This window comes from Phyllostomus discolor, chromosome 6 (assembly GCF_004126475.2).
Source record: "Phyllostomus discolor isolate MPI-MPIP mPhyDis1 chromosome 6, mPhyDis1.pri.v3, whole genome shotgun sequence".
Classification (NCBI taxonomy): Eukaryota; Metazoa; Chordata; class Mammalia; order Chiroptera; family Phyllostomidae; genus Phyllostomus; species Phyllostomus discolor.
The window spans coordinates 64,648,668-64,666,061 of NC_040908.2; the positions used below are offsets into that span (position 1 = coordinate 64,648,668).

At 41.5% G+C, this 17,394-nt stretch overlaps 1 protein-coding gene across 1 annotated transcript in view; it reads left to right on the top strand.

Annotated features, from left to right (window-relative positions):
• Positions 1-17,394, top strand: part of ACOXL (acyl-CoA oxidase like) — a 250,567-nt gene that overhangs the window by 91,463 nt on the left and 141,710 nt on the right. Inside the window, 1 exon segment of the mRNA XM_036029966.1 lies at positions 3,446-3,562. Within this exon segment, the coding sequence (XP_035885859.1) occupies positions 3,446-3,562 (117 nt within the window).

Sequence of the window (17,394 nt, forward strand, 5' to 3'; positions counted from 1 at the left end):
TGGGAATTTCTTTGTAGGTAACTATCTGCTTGTCTCTTGCTGCTTTTAAGATTCTCTCTTTATCTTTAACCTGTGGCATTTTAATTATGATGTGTTTTGGTGTGGTCCCCTTTGTGTGCATCTTGTTTGGGACTCTATGCTTCCTGGACTTGTATGCCTATTTCCTTCACCAAATCAGAGAAGTATTCTTTCATTATTTTTTCAAACAAATTTTCAATTTCTTGGTCTTTCTCTCCTCCTTATGGCACCCCTATAATTCAACTGTTGATGTATTTGGAGTTGTCCCAGAGGCTCCTTAGCCTATATGTGTTTTTTTTGACTCTTGTTGCTTTTCTGATTGAATGTTTTTTTCTTACTTATGTTCCAAATCATTGATTTGATTCTTGGCTTCACCCACCTCACTGTTGGTTCCCTGTAAATTTTTCTTTGTTCCACATAGTGCAACCTTCATTTCTGCCTGGGTCTTTTTTGTGCTGTTGAAATACCCAGTGAGTTCCTTGAGCATCCTAATAACCAGTGTTTTGAGCTCTGCATCTGATTGCTTATCTCCATTTCATTTAGTTCTCTTTTTCTTTGAGGTTTTTTCTGTTCTTTCATTTGGGCCATATTTCTTTGTGTTCTCATTTTGGCAGCTTCCCTGTGCCTGTTTCTATGTATTACGTAGAGCTCTTTTGACTCCCTGTCTTAGCAGTGTGTCCTATTGTAGGAAAGCACACCAGTAAGTTGTATGGGGTAGAGCCTTAGGGAATTGCCAGGGCAGGGCAACCCTTGTGAACAAGGTTGATGGAGTCTCAGACAGTGTTGTTGCTCTGTGGCTCTGTGTAGGGGAGGGCTCAGAAAGGGGCAGTGCTGCTGCCTGGCTTCTGGAGTTTTGTCCAGGAGGAAGCTGTCCCCCAGCACTTGCCAGACACTTCAGTTTCTCCCCATATGCCACTGATGCTGTTCCAGTTACTGCACCAGTGCTGTAGCCTGGAAAGAGTGAGTCTGTGTAAGTTCTAAGTCTACTGTGGGCACTTTAAGAGGAGATGCCCGAGAATCTCACAGTTTCCTCTGTTGCCCCACCCCCCAACTTGTTTTCACTGATAGAAGTTATGAGGACTGATCTTTTTGTCACTGAAACCCTGGGCTGGGTGATCTGGTGTGGGGCAAGGATACTTTGCTCCCCAGGTATTCTTCCTGATTTTTCTACTGCACATGGGTGTGGGACCTCCTCTTCCATGTCTCCATGTCTCCGCATCTCTGCCCCTCCTACTCTTCTGGATGAATGTAACTTCTTTAATTCTTTAGTTGATGGACTTCCATACAGCCCGATTTTCTGACAGTTCTCCCCTATGGTCTTTTTTTAAATTTTATTTTATTTTTATTTTAATTGTTGTTCAAGTACAGTTTTCTGCCTTTTACCACCATTCCAGCCCACCCCCGCAGCCCTCTCCACCTCCCTGTGGTCTTGAGTGAGCTCCTCTGCTAGGCTTTACCTGCATGTCCTAGTGTGCAAAACCCTTTCATTCTACACATTGAATGTCTGCTGTGTGCTGGGCCCAGATTGGGACTGCACACTCAAAAGCAGAAAATCTGATGGATGCTGTGGAAAATTGTTATAATTAACTTTTCAACAAAACAAAACAAAACTAAATGGTGCTGTAATCAGTCTTTTTTTTTCTCTCACTGTGGGGTAAAGGACCCTGAAATGGTCTTCTGGTAGCACATGGGAAATACAGGGATTGACAGGTGAGTGGGCAGTTGGGGAGCATGCACAGGTCTCTCATGCTCACATTGCCTGGTCTGGTTCTGTGTCCCAGGCTGTGAGCTCAGTGACTAGGCTGGCCTTTCTGACCCTGGTTTATCCAGTGCCTTCTGTGGTGCCAGCATGAACAGGCATGTAGATGTCCCCCAGAAAAGTGAATAATGTGCAGCAATGTCTAGTTTTAATAGAAAGTATTTTAGACAAACAGCCGTAGGAAAATGTACACTATAATCAAAGCATTTAAAAATGAAAGTCAAGCTCATGGGGACAAATGGAATTTGTAAAAGGACCTGACATTGTGATGACACCATTATTGGGGTTGTGAGTTTTTAGATTGATTGTGCAGTGATCCAGCAGGAGTTGTGAGGTTTCCTTCAGTTTGCCAGGCCTTGTTTGGTGCCATGCCCTGCTGTGTCGGCTGGAGTGGACTGAGGGTAGGCCTGGCAGTGTTCCTCAGACAACTGTCTGTGGGGTGTCAGACTGCCTGGGAAGTCGTGCTTGTGGGAAGGAGCCTGTGCTCACAGTACTCAGAGCAGCTGCCCTGTGTGCCCATTGTCACAGTGTCCTCATCACCTCCGACCACACTACAGGGCTGGGCATGAATTCTAGATGCTTTAAGCACTAAAAAGATTATTGTGCCCTTTAAAAATCACAAATACAGATAGTTACTAAAGTATTCAATTGTATTAAGAAAGTGTTTATCAAGTATAAAAATTAAGACAAATTTCTGCTTTCCTTCTCACTTTGAGTGATGGGTGGATGTCCTCACTTCACTGGTGCCTGAGGCACAAGTGTGTCTTGCCTGTTTGTTAATGTAGCACTGTGTGTACCTGTATGTGTATGCCTGTGTATGTGTGCATGCATACGAGCATGTGGGCATTTTTGCATATATGTGAAATGTTCTTGAGAAATCAACAAAAAGGTCAGAGGCATTCAAAGACAGGATGCTGCCCCATCTAGGACTGGAGAGCATCTGCCTGCCTGGGGAAAAGGGCTGACCTCCCACAGGCCGAGGGATACTGTAAGATTGGTCCAAGGGTGTTACCTGTGAGGACAGTCCCACACCATGTTATAGAGTGCTCCAAGGAAGGCCCCGATTCACACTGACACAATAGCCTTAGACCAAAATTTAGCAGTGTTTATGGGGCACAGGATTCAGGGTGGGATGTGGAGAGCACCTTCCCTGTGAGGAGCACCTTCCCTGTGGGGAGCACTGGGGAGCCATAAGTGGGCTGACAGCAATGGCCTGGCTGTGAGTCTGACAGGAGCACCAGCATTAGTGTCGCCTCCTTGTAGAGAATGTCCTTTTGAAATATGTTCTAGGATGTTGCTCCAGTCCTATTAATTATGTCATAAACTTAGTAAAGCTGAATAATTAATGATCAAGGGACACTTGGAACTGTGAAATGCCATGTAAATGTTAAGGAATAAAAATTACTCTGTGTATTAAATAGATATGCTGTTTTAAAAATATTCCATGTGGGAAGGTTAATTTCCAGAGGAGCTGAAAAGCTTTCTGTTTTACTGTCTTCAGGAACTTTTTATATTTTATTGTCTTATCCACAGTTTCAGAGACTTTTGTAAACTGTATTCTGAGGTGTTAGAATGGCTTCTGTACAAATGGCTGCTTGTCCTTTTAGCTCTGGGAATGAAGTTGCCTATTGGCTTTGGGTTAAACTGTGTCTACTTGATTCTCTCTAGCTGGAGGTAGCTTGGACCCAAAGAGAAGGAAGAGGTCAAGATCATTGATTACCAAATGCAGAGCCTTCAGCTGATGCCTAACCTGGCCACAACCTTGGCCCTGATCTTCACCAGAAGGTGAGATGGCTGTTGGGGTTTACTTTCTCAAGGTGGGTTAAGGCTCTGGTACTACTAGGAGTGAGAAGAAAGGCTTCATTCTCTTTCATGCTTCATTTCCTCACTGTGAGCATGAAAGAAGTTAATATGGTCCCAAGGTTAAAAGTGGTGTTCACACCTTGACAGTCTGCATATCCAGATGAATGGGATCCTCAGAGAATTTGAGGAGGCATTTCTCCTGAGTTTCTAAGAGAAACAGACTCAAAGACTTCCAATTTCCCACCCCTGATAAAGGCTCTAATTTACAGTAAAGTTTTCAAAAATAGGTCAAGGTGTGTGAATATGTTGGGAGCAGGGGAGGAGTCAGGCTGCAATGAAATAGCAGTAATAGTGCTGTAAATTCACACTGAACCTCACTTTTACACAGGCTTTCATTCATTCCTCCTTACAGACCCAGGAGATTGCCTGGCAATTATGGGTCATCACATTCTAAGGATCAGAAAATTGGGATTTGCCAGCTCTGGTTCTGACACAGAGCTCCTGAAACCCTTTGGGTTTTCTGGGTGATAGGAGCATCTTATTCTCCAATGAGGAGGGCTCCTAGATGAGGGCTGGCCACCAGAAGGATAAAGCCATGATTAGAAACTTGGAATTTTCAGCTCCCCACCCAATTCTCCAGAGAGGGAGAGGAGCTGGAAATGGAGTTAATGATGGATCATGCCTATATGATAAAGTCTCCATAAAACTCCAAACATACAGGTTTCAGGGAGCTTTCCTCAGGGTTGGTGAACATGAAGAGGTGTAGGAAGAGTGGAGCCCAGAGTGGGTGTAGAAGATTCATGCCCCTTCTCACATGCCTCACTCTGTGCCTCTCTTCCCTCTAGATGTTTATCTGTGTCCTTTATCCCATCCTGTTATACATAAATTGGACTTCTATAATAGATTGGGAGGGCCACAGTAGAATGTGCCATCCCACACATACAGCACCACAACTCAGGGAATAGGTTGCCCCACCCTGGTGAATACCTAAGGCTCTGCCTCTTACAATGTAACAGGTGTGCTGAGGCAAAGAAATATGGGACAAATGAAAGAACAGACCAAAACTCCAAAAATAGAAGAAAAAACAACTCTCCCAAAATAGAACTAAGTGATGAAAAGATAGCCAGCCTATCAGATGCAGAGCTCAAAACACTGGTAATAAGGATGCTCACAGAAATGGTTGAATATGGTTGCAAAATAGAGGAATAAGTTAAGGCTATGAAAAATGAAATAAAGAAAAATATATAGGTAACCAACAGTGACAGGAAGGAAACCAGGACTCAAATCAATGGTTTGGAGCAGGAGGAAGAAATAAACATTCAACCAGAACAGAATGAAGAAACAAGAATTCAAAAAAAATGAGAGGCCTAGCAACCTCTGGGGCAACTTTAAGCACTCTAACATCCAAATCATAGGGGTGCCAGAAGGAGAAGAACAAAAGAAAGAAATTAAAAACTTACTTAAAAATATGAAAGAGAACTTCTCCAGGAAGCTCAGAGAGCCCTGAAGAAGCTGGACCCAAGGAAGCACACACCAAGGCACATCATAATTACATTAGCCAAGATTAAAGATAAGGAGAGAATCTTAAAAGCAGCAAGAGAAAAGGAGACAGTTACCTACAAAGGAGTTCCCATAAGACTGTCAGCTGATTTCTCAAAAGAGACCTTGCAGGCAAGAAGGGACTGGAAAGAAGTATTCCAAGTCATGAAAGGCAAGGACCTCCATCCAAGATTACTCTGTCCAGCAAAGCTATCATCTAGATTGGGAGAGCAGAGAAAGTACTTCCCAGATAAGGTCAAGTTAAAGGAGTTCATCATCACCAAACTCTTATTTTATGAAATGTTAAGGGGACTTATCTAAGACAAAAAAGATGATCAAAACTATGAACAGTAAAATGATAAACTCACAACTATCAACAACTGAACCTGAGACAAAAACAAAAATGAACTAAGCACACAACTAGAACAGGAACAAAATCACAGAAATGGAGATCACATGGAAGGTTACTAGTGGGGAGGGAGCGGGGATAAGATGGGGGAAAAGATACAGGGAATAAGAAGCATAAATGGTAGATGCAAAATAGACAGGGGGAAGTTAAGAATAGGAAATATAGAAGCCAAAGAACATATATGTACAATCCATGGACATGAACTAAGGGAGAGGGGGAATGCTAGTAGGAGGGGTGTTTCAGGGCAGTGGGGGCTAAAGGGGAGAAAAGATTGGGACAACTGTAATAGCATAATCAAAAAATATACTTAAATTTTAAAAAAATTTAAAAAATTTAAGATGGGGATGTTAATAATAGTTTAGAAAATGGAGAGTCAAATAACTTCTATGCATGAGCCATGGACATGAACTAAGGGGTGGCGGATTTCTGGAGAGAAGGGGGATACTGGGTGGAAGGGGGCAAATTCAGAACAATTGGGACAACTGTAATAGCATAATCAATAAAAAGCTTTTTAAAAAATTAAAAGAAAGAAGTAGAATGTGTTTGTGCTTCAAAGGACAAGAAACATGTAATAGACAACCAGGAAAATTAATAGACAACCCACGCAATGGGAGAAAATACTTACAAATTATATACTGGATAAGGGATTTGTATCTGTAACATATAAAAATTATCACAATTCAACAATAAGATGACTAATAACCCAATTGAAAAATGGGCAAGATCTGAATAGATATTTCTTCAAAGAAGATATACAGATGGCCAATAAACACATACAAAAAAACTAAAAGTCATTATTCAGCAGGGAAATGCAAATCAAAACAATAATGATATACCACTCACATCTACTCAGACAGCTAGAATAAAAACAGACAGATACTAATAGAATGTGCTATTGGGGATATGGTGAAGTGGCACCTTTGCAAATTGCTGGTGGAATGTAAAAATGTCCATCCACTTTGGGAGATAGTTTTCAGTTCTCAAAATGTTAAACATGAAATTACCATAACCCAGCAAATCTCCTCCTAGTTATACATACAAGAGAAATGAAAGTGTGTATGCAAAATCTTGTACATGAATGTTCACAGCAACATTTATAATACCTAAAATGTGGAAATAAGCCAAATGTCCATCACCTAATAAATGGATAAACGTGTTATATCTACACAATGGATTATTATTCATCAATGAAAAGGAGTGAAGTACTGGTATGTGCTACAGCAGGAATGGACCTGGAAAACATTATGCTAGGTGAAAGAAGCTAACAACAAGAATCATATTGTATTATATGATTCCACTGATATGAAATTTCCAAAATAGTCTGGTTCGGAGGGACAGAAAGTAGATGGGTTGTCAGAGACTAGTGGGTAAAGGAGAGAGTGAGGAGTGACTTCTGATGGGTATGGAGTTTCTTTATGGGATGATGAAGTGCTCTAAAATTAGATGCTGATGAACTCTCAGTTCTATAAATATTTTTATTTGAATGGAATTGCTTTGAAAATTTATTTTCCAATCATTTGTTAATGTCATATGAACTGTAACTGATTTTTAAATATCGTCCTTTTATCCTGTATTCTCACTAAATTCACTCATTAGATCTAATAGTTTTTTTATAGACTCTAGGATTTTCTATATTCACAATCAGATCACATGCACATAGTTTTACTTTTTCCTTGTCGATATTTATGACTTTCTTCTTTTCCTTGCCTTGTTGGACTGGCTAAAACCTCCACTACAATACTGAATGGCGGTGGTAAGAGTAGACAGCCTTCTCTTTCTGATTTTAGAGGAAAGTCATTTAGCATTTTCCCATTAGGTGTGAATACTCACTGCAGGATCTTGTGGGTGTCCTTTCTTACACTGAGGAAGTTTTCTTCTAGTTGGCTAAACATTTTTATCATAGATGTTGAATTTTGACTAAAGTTTTACCTCTTTTATTTGTCCTATTTATGTAGTTGCTATGATTGGTCTGAATTTGGCTACTGGAAGCTGTTTTATGTTGACTCCCATATCTTCTTTTTTCTGTTAATCCTTTTGCCCAACCCCTGCTAAATCTGTTTTTCCCCCCGCATCTGAAACCATGAATAAACTTCCTTAGCTGTGGACAAGGCTGCTTTGTAATCTTAATATTTGTAAGACTATTATTTTTACCTCTCTTCTTTTATTAATGATATGTCAGAAAACACCTAGCATGAAGGTGCATGAAGGTTTGTTAACACTTAATTGCTATGCCATTTCCTATTCTCACACCAGAGTTAGGCCACCAGTTTCTTATGGGAAACTCAAGGCTCGTCCCTGTTTTTCCACAAATAGTGTAGTGACCACGCGGCCTGGATATTCTCATAAAGTGTCAATTAAGGAAAGTCTGTTAACATACCATGGTTCATTATTAGTCTGGCAAAAGAAGGTCACATAGATACTATATAAGCTGGACTACGAAGGAGATCACACACAGGTATGGAGGGTCACACCTTACAGAGCGGTTATTTCCCGGGCAGAGGTGTCAAATGCCTGGCCTGTGTGTCTGTGCTGCCACTTTTCACTCCTTGTGCATGGCAGACATCAATGAATGATCACAGTTCTTTTTCCCACTGAGCTCACTCCTATATCCTTTTGAAGTGCTCACTCTTTTTTTAGCACTTCTTTAATTTATGACCACAGAAGATGCTCCAGGGTCATCTATCCTTCCTTCTTCCTGCCCAGCCCCAGAATTTCTGGCTCCTTTTATTGGAGAATGATGTTTAGAGCCAGAGGTCTGGGTGCTGGATGTGCTGGCTACCACTGCAGGGTCACTGTTCTAGTCCCTCTCAGAGGACATGGCTGGGAAACGTCTGTGTCTATTGGTATATGTAGTAAAATTTAAAAAAAATTGGTTTACACTGATACATGTGACCCCAGTCCAGCAGCACAGGATTTACACCAGTGTTTTTCCCCTTCTGTATTTGTAACTTCTTTCTCTGACTGAGAAATCTGACTCCTACTATTTATAGTACATTTTCTTTTTCTTTTTTGTTTTTTCTTGTTTCCAATATGTCTTTTAAAATTAAAAAAAATAAAATTATAGTTGACATACAGTATTATTTAGTTCCAGGTGTACAACATAGTGGTTAAACGTTTATATGTAACTTAGAAAGTGACCCCCCCTAAAGTCTAGTACCCATCTGACACCACACATAGTAATTACAATATTATTGACTGTATTCCCTATGCCATACTTTAATTTACATGCATACCATGGTCAAACAAGAAAATGTATTGTAGCCCCGTGACTATTTTTATAACTAGCAATTTGTGAAATAGTCACTAGGATATAATACATTTTCTTGTTTGACCATAGTATGAATGTAAATTAGTTTCAGAATTGCAAATCTGTACCACTGAGAAAAAAGTTACCAACCAGATGATACTGTGAGTGAATAGTTCTTCTTTTCTTTAGCCTAATCTAACTGTTTCATGCTAAAATATCTCTTGAAGCATTTCTTTAGCTGCATTCCTCTGTTTTTGATATGTTATATTTTCATTTTCTGTTTTTTAGTTTTATCTCTCTTTTTTAAAAATTATATTTAACTGATTATGCTATTACTGTTGTCCTGGGTTTTCCCCCTTTGCCCTCCTCTACCCAGAAACTGCCACTCCTTCAGGCAAGCCCCTCCACCATTGTTCATGTCCATGGATCACGTGTACAATTTCTATGGCTACTGCATTTCCTGTACTGTACTTTCCATCCCCATGGCTATTCTGTAACTACCCATTTGTACTCCTTAATCCCCTCACCTCTCCACCCATTCCCCCACACACCCCTCCCATCTGGCAGCCATCTTTTAGTACCTTTAACATTTCATATATAATGGTTTGGTGATGATGAACTCCTTTAGTTTTTTCTTGTCTGGGAAGCTTTTTATCTGCCCTTTGATTCTAAGTAACAGCTTTGCTGGGTAGACCAGTCATGGCTGTAGGTCACTGCTTTTCATGACTTTGAATATTTCTTGCCAGTCCCATCTAGCCTGTGAAGTTCCTTTTGAGAATCCAGCTGATAGTCTTATGGAGCCTCCCCTGCAAGTAAGTAACTTCTTTTCTCTTGCTGCTTTTAAGATTTTCTCTTTATTTTTAACTTTTGGCATTTTAATTACGATGTATCTCAGAGTAGGCTTCTTTACATCCATCTAGTTTGGGACTCCCTTGTGCTTCTTTGACTTGCATGTCTGTTTCCTTCCCCAAATCAGGGAGGTTTTCTTTCATCATTTTTTCAAACAGATTTCCAATTTCTTGCTCTTTATCTTCTTCTGGCACCCCTATGATGCGAATGTTGGACCTCTTGAAGTTGCCCCAGAGGCTGCTTACACTATTGTCATTTTTTTGGATTCTTTTTTCTTCCTGTTGCGCTGATTGCATTTTGCTTCCTTATCTTCCAAATCATTGATTTGATTCTCAGCTTTATTCACTCTACTGTTGTTTCCCTGTACATTGTTCTTTATTTCAGTTAGTGTATCCTTCATTTCTGACTGGATCTTTTTCATGTTGTTGAAGTCCTCACTAAGTTCCTTGAGCATCCTTATAACCAGTGTTTTGAACTCTGCATCTCATAGATTGCTTATCTCCATTTCATTTAGTTCTTTTTCTGGAGTTTTGATCTGTTCTTTCATTTGGGCCATGTTTCTTTCTCCTCATTTTGGCAGCCTCCCTGTGTTTGTTTCTACATATTAGGTAGGGCTGCTTTGACTCTGTGTCTTGGTAGTGTGGCCTAATGTAGTAAGTGTCCATTAGGGTCCAGTGGCACAGCCTCCTCTATCACCCAGTCTAGGTCCTTGAGGTGTGCCCTTCCTGTGGCTGAATACACCCTCCTCTTGTAGCTGAGCTGTGGTTGCTTTTGGCAGATCAACAGAAGGGGTTTATCCAGGCCAGTCATCTGCAAAGATTGGTTGTGACCACCAACCTCCCCTCTCTGTGGAGGATCAGCTGTGCAGGGGCAAGGTGGTGGTACTCTGACATGGTCTATAGCTGCCCACTGGGTGCATTGACCCTGTGGTTTCCTGGGTGGTGCAGGCCAAGGTCAGCCCCGACCTGTGTTTTGTCCAGGGCCACCCTGCCTGAGCTATAAAGCAGTCTGAGTTGACCGCTACTTGTGCTGGGCTTGGAGATTCCCAGGTGAAGCCAAGCTGCTAATCTAGGCTGACTGCTGCTAGTGCCATGCTTGGGACCCACTGAAGCCAACTATTGCTTGTTTGAGAGGATTTAGGAAGCCGCCCAGCATGAGCCAAGACCAGCTATTTATACAGAAAAGCAGCTTGGATGGTCCTGTAAGTTGGGTAGGGTGGAGCCTGGGGGTCTCCATGGTGGGTCAAACGGTGTCAGCCAGGTTGATGGAGTCTCTGATATGGCACTAGCCTGCCAGCTTGGTGGGGGGAGGGTTCATACAAGGGACAATGCTCACCTTGATGCCAGATACTTCAGTTTTTCCCTGTATACCACTGGTGCCTTTCAAGCTGCTACCCCAGTGCTGGAGCTCAGAGGGAGTGAGTCTGAGTAGGTGAGTCCATGTGTGGGTTCTTTAAGAGGATCTGCTTGGGACTCCAGAAGTGTCTTCCACTGACTCAATCCCCGCTGGTTTTTGCAGCTAGAAGTTGTGGTGACTTATCTTCCTGGCACTGGAACCCTGGGCCAGGGGACCTGGTGTGGGGCTGGGACTCCTTGCTCCTAAAATATCATCCCTCCTGAATTTTTATCCACCACACATGGGTGAGGGACCAGCTCATTCTGTGTCTGCGACCCTCTTACCAGTTTGAATGGATGTGGTTTCTTGAATTCCATAGTTGTCAGACTTCCATTCAGCTCAATTTCTGATGGTTCTGAGTTGATGGCTGTTCTATGTTTTAGTCGTCATTTTGATGTGGTTGTGCGAAGAGGTGAGCCACATCTGCCTACGCCGCCATCTCGACTAGAAGTCTTCATTTTCACTTTCATTCAGTTCAAAATATTTTAAAGTTTTCCTTGAGACATCCGCTTTGACTGCTTTGGTTATTTAGAAGTCATAGTTCAAGAGCATCCTTTACATGAATTCCATTCTTTTAAATGTATGGCCCAGTACACACAGCTGCACAGAGGCACACATTGAGAAGAATGCATGGTCTGTTGCATCTGGGAAGATTGTTCTGTAAATGTCTGTATGGTTAAATTGACTGGTGGTGCTCCTCATTGATTTTCTGTGTACTCATTCTGTCAGTGACTGAAAGAAGAACATTGGAATTTCCAAAAATAATTATTTATTTGTCTCTTTTTAAAATTTTTTAGATGCATACACATGTAGGATTGTTATGGCTTCATGAATAATCAACCCTTATTATCATGTAATTTTTTTCTAAATCCCTGAAACTATTCCTTGTTCTAAGCCTATTTTGTTGTATTAATATAGGCATTCCAGATTTCTTCTGTTTAATGTTTTCATAGTGCACCTTTCTTCATACTTTTATTTTAACCTACCTATATTTAAAGTGGTTTTCTTATAAAACAACCTATAGTTGAGTCTTGGCTTTTCAAATTTAATTTGAAAATCTCTAACCCTTAAAATGTGTGTTTAGACCAATTGCATATAAAGCTATCATTGACATTTTTGGATTAAAATCCATGTTGTTAGCTGATTTCTAAATTCCCCATTTTTTTTTACCTGGCTGCTCTTGTGTTATTGAACGTTTTTTATTATTCCATTTTATCTTTTATTGATTTATTATTTGTTCTTCTTTTAAAAATATTTTAACTGTTGACCCAAGATTTACAGTATAAATCTTAGTGATCAGAGATTATCTTTAAATAATATTATACTGCTTTCATCAGGAACAAGTATAAAAGACTCATGGATAAAAACCAAAGGGGGTGGAATCAGGGGAGGGAGGTGGGGATGGCTGGGGTGGTGGGGGAGGTAAATGCAGACAACTGTATTTGTTGTACAGTTTATGCTAGCACAACAATAGAACAATTAAAAATAAATAAATAAGTAATATTATACTGCTTTCCATATGGTGTAAGGATCTTAAACACTGTATTCTCAATTTCTCCTTCCCATCTTTTTTTACTATTACTGTTTTCATATAATTTACTTTTAAATGTGCTACAAATACACAGTACATTGCTACACTTTTTGTTTTACATAGTACCTAAGGAAAGTTGAATTTTATTTAACCTTCATTTATTTTGTTTCCAATACTGTTAATTTCTTTGTGTATATCCAAGTTTCTAACTGATACCATATTTGTTCTGCCTGAAGAACTTTCAACATTTTTTTTGTAGAATAGGTCTGCTAGTGATAAACTCTCCCCATTGTTTGTTTTATGAGAAAGTCTTTATTGCTCCATATTTTGGGGAAAGACATTGCCAATAGATACAGAATTCTTGGTTGATAGTTTATTTTTCTTGGTGCACATTAAAGATGTCATTCTATATTGCCTTCTTGATTTTTCAATTCTCAGGAGAGAACAGCCACCACTTTTTTGGCTGTTTCCTTAATACTTACATATTTTTACTCTGGCTGCTTTTAAGATTTTCTTTGGTTTTCAAATTTGATTATCCTGGTCTAGGTGTGGTTTTATGGTTTTGTGTGTTTGTGCTCTTTGTTGAGCCTCTGGGATGTGTGGGTTGAAGTTTTTAATCAAATGTGGAAACATTTTTGCCATTATTTCTTTAAATGTTTTTTTCCTGCCCCATTCGTTCTTTCCTTTTCCTTCTGGGCTTCTAATTATACAGATGTTAAACTGCTTGTGTTGCACTGCATTTCACTGAACTGATTTTTTTTCCTATCCTTTTTTCTCTGTGCTTCAGTTGAAATAATGTTCATGGATCCAGCTTCACATTCTCTGCTCCTTTCTTACGCAGTGTCCCGTCTACTGAATAAGAAGTGCCTGTCCCCTCTGGAATTCAGTTTGTCAAGGCTTCCTGCAGTGTTTTTACACTATTTACAAATCCATGACCCAAAAAGTTCTAGACCACATAACAATGAGTGACTATATAACCACTTGCATCTTTATGTGGAACATGAAGTGTCACGTGTATTGACATTTCCTTTTTCTTCTTCTCCAGTTTTATATTTTAGCTTGATTTAAATTTAATATAACTTATTTTTAAAGTGGTGTATTGCCACTCCTAATAAAAATTAAAGTTTCTCTTGATTTTTAGGGAGACACTCCCCAAATGCCAACATCAGAAAAACAGAGGTCACAGTTCTAGCTTTCAGTTTCAAAGGGAGAAACAAGGAGTAATTCATGGAAATAGATGAACAGAGCCTGGATCCCTGACCGTGAGCTGTGCATGGGGCAGGCAGCACAGACCAGACAGGTCAGGACTGTGCCCTCCTCAGGCTGAAGTCTCACTGACCTGGACCTTTCTGACTTTCTTGACTCTCAACTACTTCCCTGTGCCCTCCATGGTCCCTGTGTCCCCATCACAGCTCTGTTGTTCTTCACTTCCCTTTCTTTTCCTCTGTCCCCTGATTGTGGCTGGGGGTGAGCCACTGAAAATCTGGCTGGAGGAGTTGCCAGGAAGAAGTGTCACAGTAGAGGGACGGGTTGTCCAAGTCCGAGAACCAGTTCAGGGAGAAGCTGGCAATTTCTGCAACATCTTCTGGCTTTCTTGCTTCTCTCTAGTTCACTGACCCTGTTCCCTCTTTTTTGATTTATGAGGAAATAGTTTAATGAAAGCTGGTTGTTACATGACAAAATTTATGCTAGTACCTCTCCCCTGTCACACACCCCACTTTTCTAAAACTAGGGGTATGAGCTGTGACCGTAGTTCCTGCCTCCCGACCCGTTTCTGTTTGTTAGAGCCAGCAGTCCTGCTCACTAGGTCCTGGATGTATGGAGGTGCTCGAGTCTGACGGGGACCCTGCTGTGTGGAGCTTGCCATGCCTTGTCTGGGGCTTTATGGGAGCAGGTCAGCAAGCAGACCGTCTTCCCTGTCCCCTTCCTTCCCCATTGCCTCCATAGGCCTGGGGACAGGGAGGGCCTGTTTGGCCCTTGGTGAGCCCCCCATCCCTACCCTGCACCACTCACGTTCTCTTGCCCTGAACAAACCTGTTCGGTCCAGGAGCAGACCCCACTGGCTACTCTGCTGCTGGACAGTGCTGACTTGCTGAGGAGAGGGCTGGCTTGCTGGGGCCTCTGAGCGAGGTGACGGCCTTCTGAGGAACTGCCAGGGCTATACTTCCTGCCCACCCTCTGAAGAGCTGGCAGAGCCACCCCTTCCTCCCTCCCTATCCCCACTTGGGCACTAGCCACCTTTTCAGGCCCTATGGACCAGGTACCTAACAGAATGGTTATAGTCCCTCCTGGGTGGCTGTGTGGCCTGATGAGACTCCCATCTCTTGCTTTTGGCCATGGGTGCTTATCCTGGAGTCTCTTATTAACCTTCTCCCATGGGAGCTCAACATCCAAGGCCTGCTTCCCACTGCTGAGAGCTGGTTGTGCCCCGGGTGCTCCCTTGCTCAGTACCACACCCATGGTGACAGTCAGTGGGTCGCACTCAGTACACATACTGTGATGCCCGACTGATGCCCTCTGGCTTCTCCCCTGTGACTGGCACAGTGAGTCTTCCTGTGGTCGTAGCAGATACTCAATGAACTTAGTCATTGTAGTTACCTCCTAAGCTTTCTACCCCCATCCCACCAGTGACCACATTCCACTGAGTTTTCCTCCCACGCTGAAACCTCCCACCCTGATCCTCTCACCTGGCTTCTCACACCTTCCTCCCTCGGCCCCCACACCCAGCCTGGCCCTTGTCAGATTTGTTTTCCACCTACCTGAAATGGAAACTGAACCTGAATTCCTACTTGCCTGCTGGGACCCTCTGGTGGCCTTCCAGTGTCTTTCATACTGGATAAAACTCAAGCCCCTTCCTCTGGCCTTGGAGCACCTGCCCCTCCCAGCCCTTGCCAGCCTCTACCCTATGTCTCATTTCTTTGGTCTCCCTCCATGGGCTCAGAGTTCAGGCTCCTGTTTGCCTTGGCCTTTCTTACAGGCACCTCCCACCATGCTTCCATCATTTACCTCTCATGTCCTTGCTTTTCTTCACCTGGTAGTTCACAGTCATCTTGTGAGATTACAGTTCAGGTTGTCATGTCATCCAAGACACCTTCTCTGAGCCCTTCCTGGAATAATGAGCCTTTTATAAGCTTGGAACAGCAACCTGGGTCCCACTGATCACTGACCCATTTCTCTTGGTTTGTGGTTGTAAGTTCCTCAAGCTTAGAAATTGTGGTCCTTACTTTGGCATCTCTTCATCTAGGAGTGCTTGGCTCTTTGCATGTGGGGATTCCAACTGAATGAAATTATCTTGTGCAATTACATACACTTGGTGCTTTGCTTTTAAACATTCCAATGATCTCTGAAGCAGAAGTTATACATCATGAAGGAGGCCAAGATCTGGCCAGCTGAGGTCCTTAGCAGAATTACCCAGTGGGATTTGCTACAAAATGAAGTTCCCAGCTTAGAAAAAGACCAACAACTTTAAAGAATGTCAATATTTGTGGTGTGCCAGCCAACAGCAGTGTTCTGGGTCTGCCTCTACTCTTATTGATTCCAGGCCAAGTGGCCAACTCAACACCTAGGCTGAGTTCCTAGCTGCGAGGGGCCACAGCGTCATTGTGCTGTTGTCTTTCAACTGGATCCAGTCATTCTCTATGGCAATTTGTACCTGCCATCTGTAAGGATAAAATTAAGGTCATAGCTCACATTTTCAGTTGCTTTACTGTGTTTCAGGCACTGTCCTAAGATCTTATGGGCAGTAACTAATTTTAATGTCTCATTTTGACTCAACAAGTTTATCTCTTTGTTTTTAATTGATGTTTTTATATCACCTAGAACCATTCCTGGAACAGCATAAGATTTCAAAAATACTTGTTGAATGAATGACTGATAGAATGGTACTTCATCCAAGTCTTGTCCTTGTCAAAACATGGAGTTGAGGATAATTAAACTCCTTAGATATACCTCACCAAATGAACTCTACTGTTAGTGCATGGAACTGTGGTTTTAACATAATATTGATATTTTATTATGCCAAAAAGTCTTACTTGCTCTTCTTATGTAAAATAGATTTTGTAGTTGAATCCTGCTCTCTTGCTGACTTAATGGTCTTAGAGATACCATACTGCATTTCCCATGAATCTTGCCTTGATGTGGGGAGGTGGGGGGTTCTAATACTTAAACTGGATGTAACCTATAAACAGATGTCTTGCATTTCTAGAGGACTTGCCTATTAAATAAATACGTTTAGAAATAAGGAATAAATTTGCCATAGATCCTTATTTTCTTATTTATCTATTTATTTTAAAAATATTTTATTGATTTTGCTATTACAGTTGTCCCATCTCCCCCCCTTTATTTCCCTCCACCCTGCATATCCCCTCCCACCCACATTCCCACCTCCCTTAATTCATGTCCATGGGTTGTACATATAAGTTTTGGCTTCTACATTTCCTCTTCTATTCTTAACTTTCTCATGTCTATTTTGTACCTACCATTTATGCTTCTTATTCCCTGTACCTTTTTCCCCATCCTCTCCCCTCGCACTCCCCACTGATAACCCTCCATGTAATCTCCATGTCTGTGATTCTGTTCCTGTTCTAGTTGTTTGCTTAGTTCATTTTTGTTTTTAGGTTCAGTTGTTGATAGTTGTGAGTTTATCATTTTACTGTTCATAGTTTTGATCATCTTTTTTGTCTTAGATAAGTCCCCTTAACATTTCATAAAATAAGAGCTTGGTGATGATGAACTCCTTTAACTTGACCTTATCTGGGAAGTACTTTCTCTGCTCTCCCATTCTAAATGATAGATTTGCTGGATAGAGTAATCTTGGATGTAGGTCCTTGCCTTTCATGACTTGG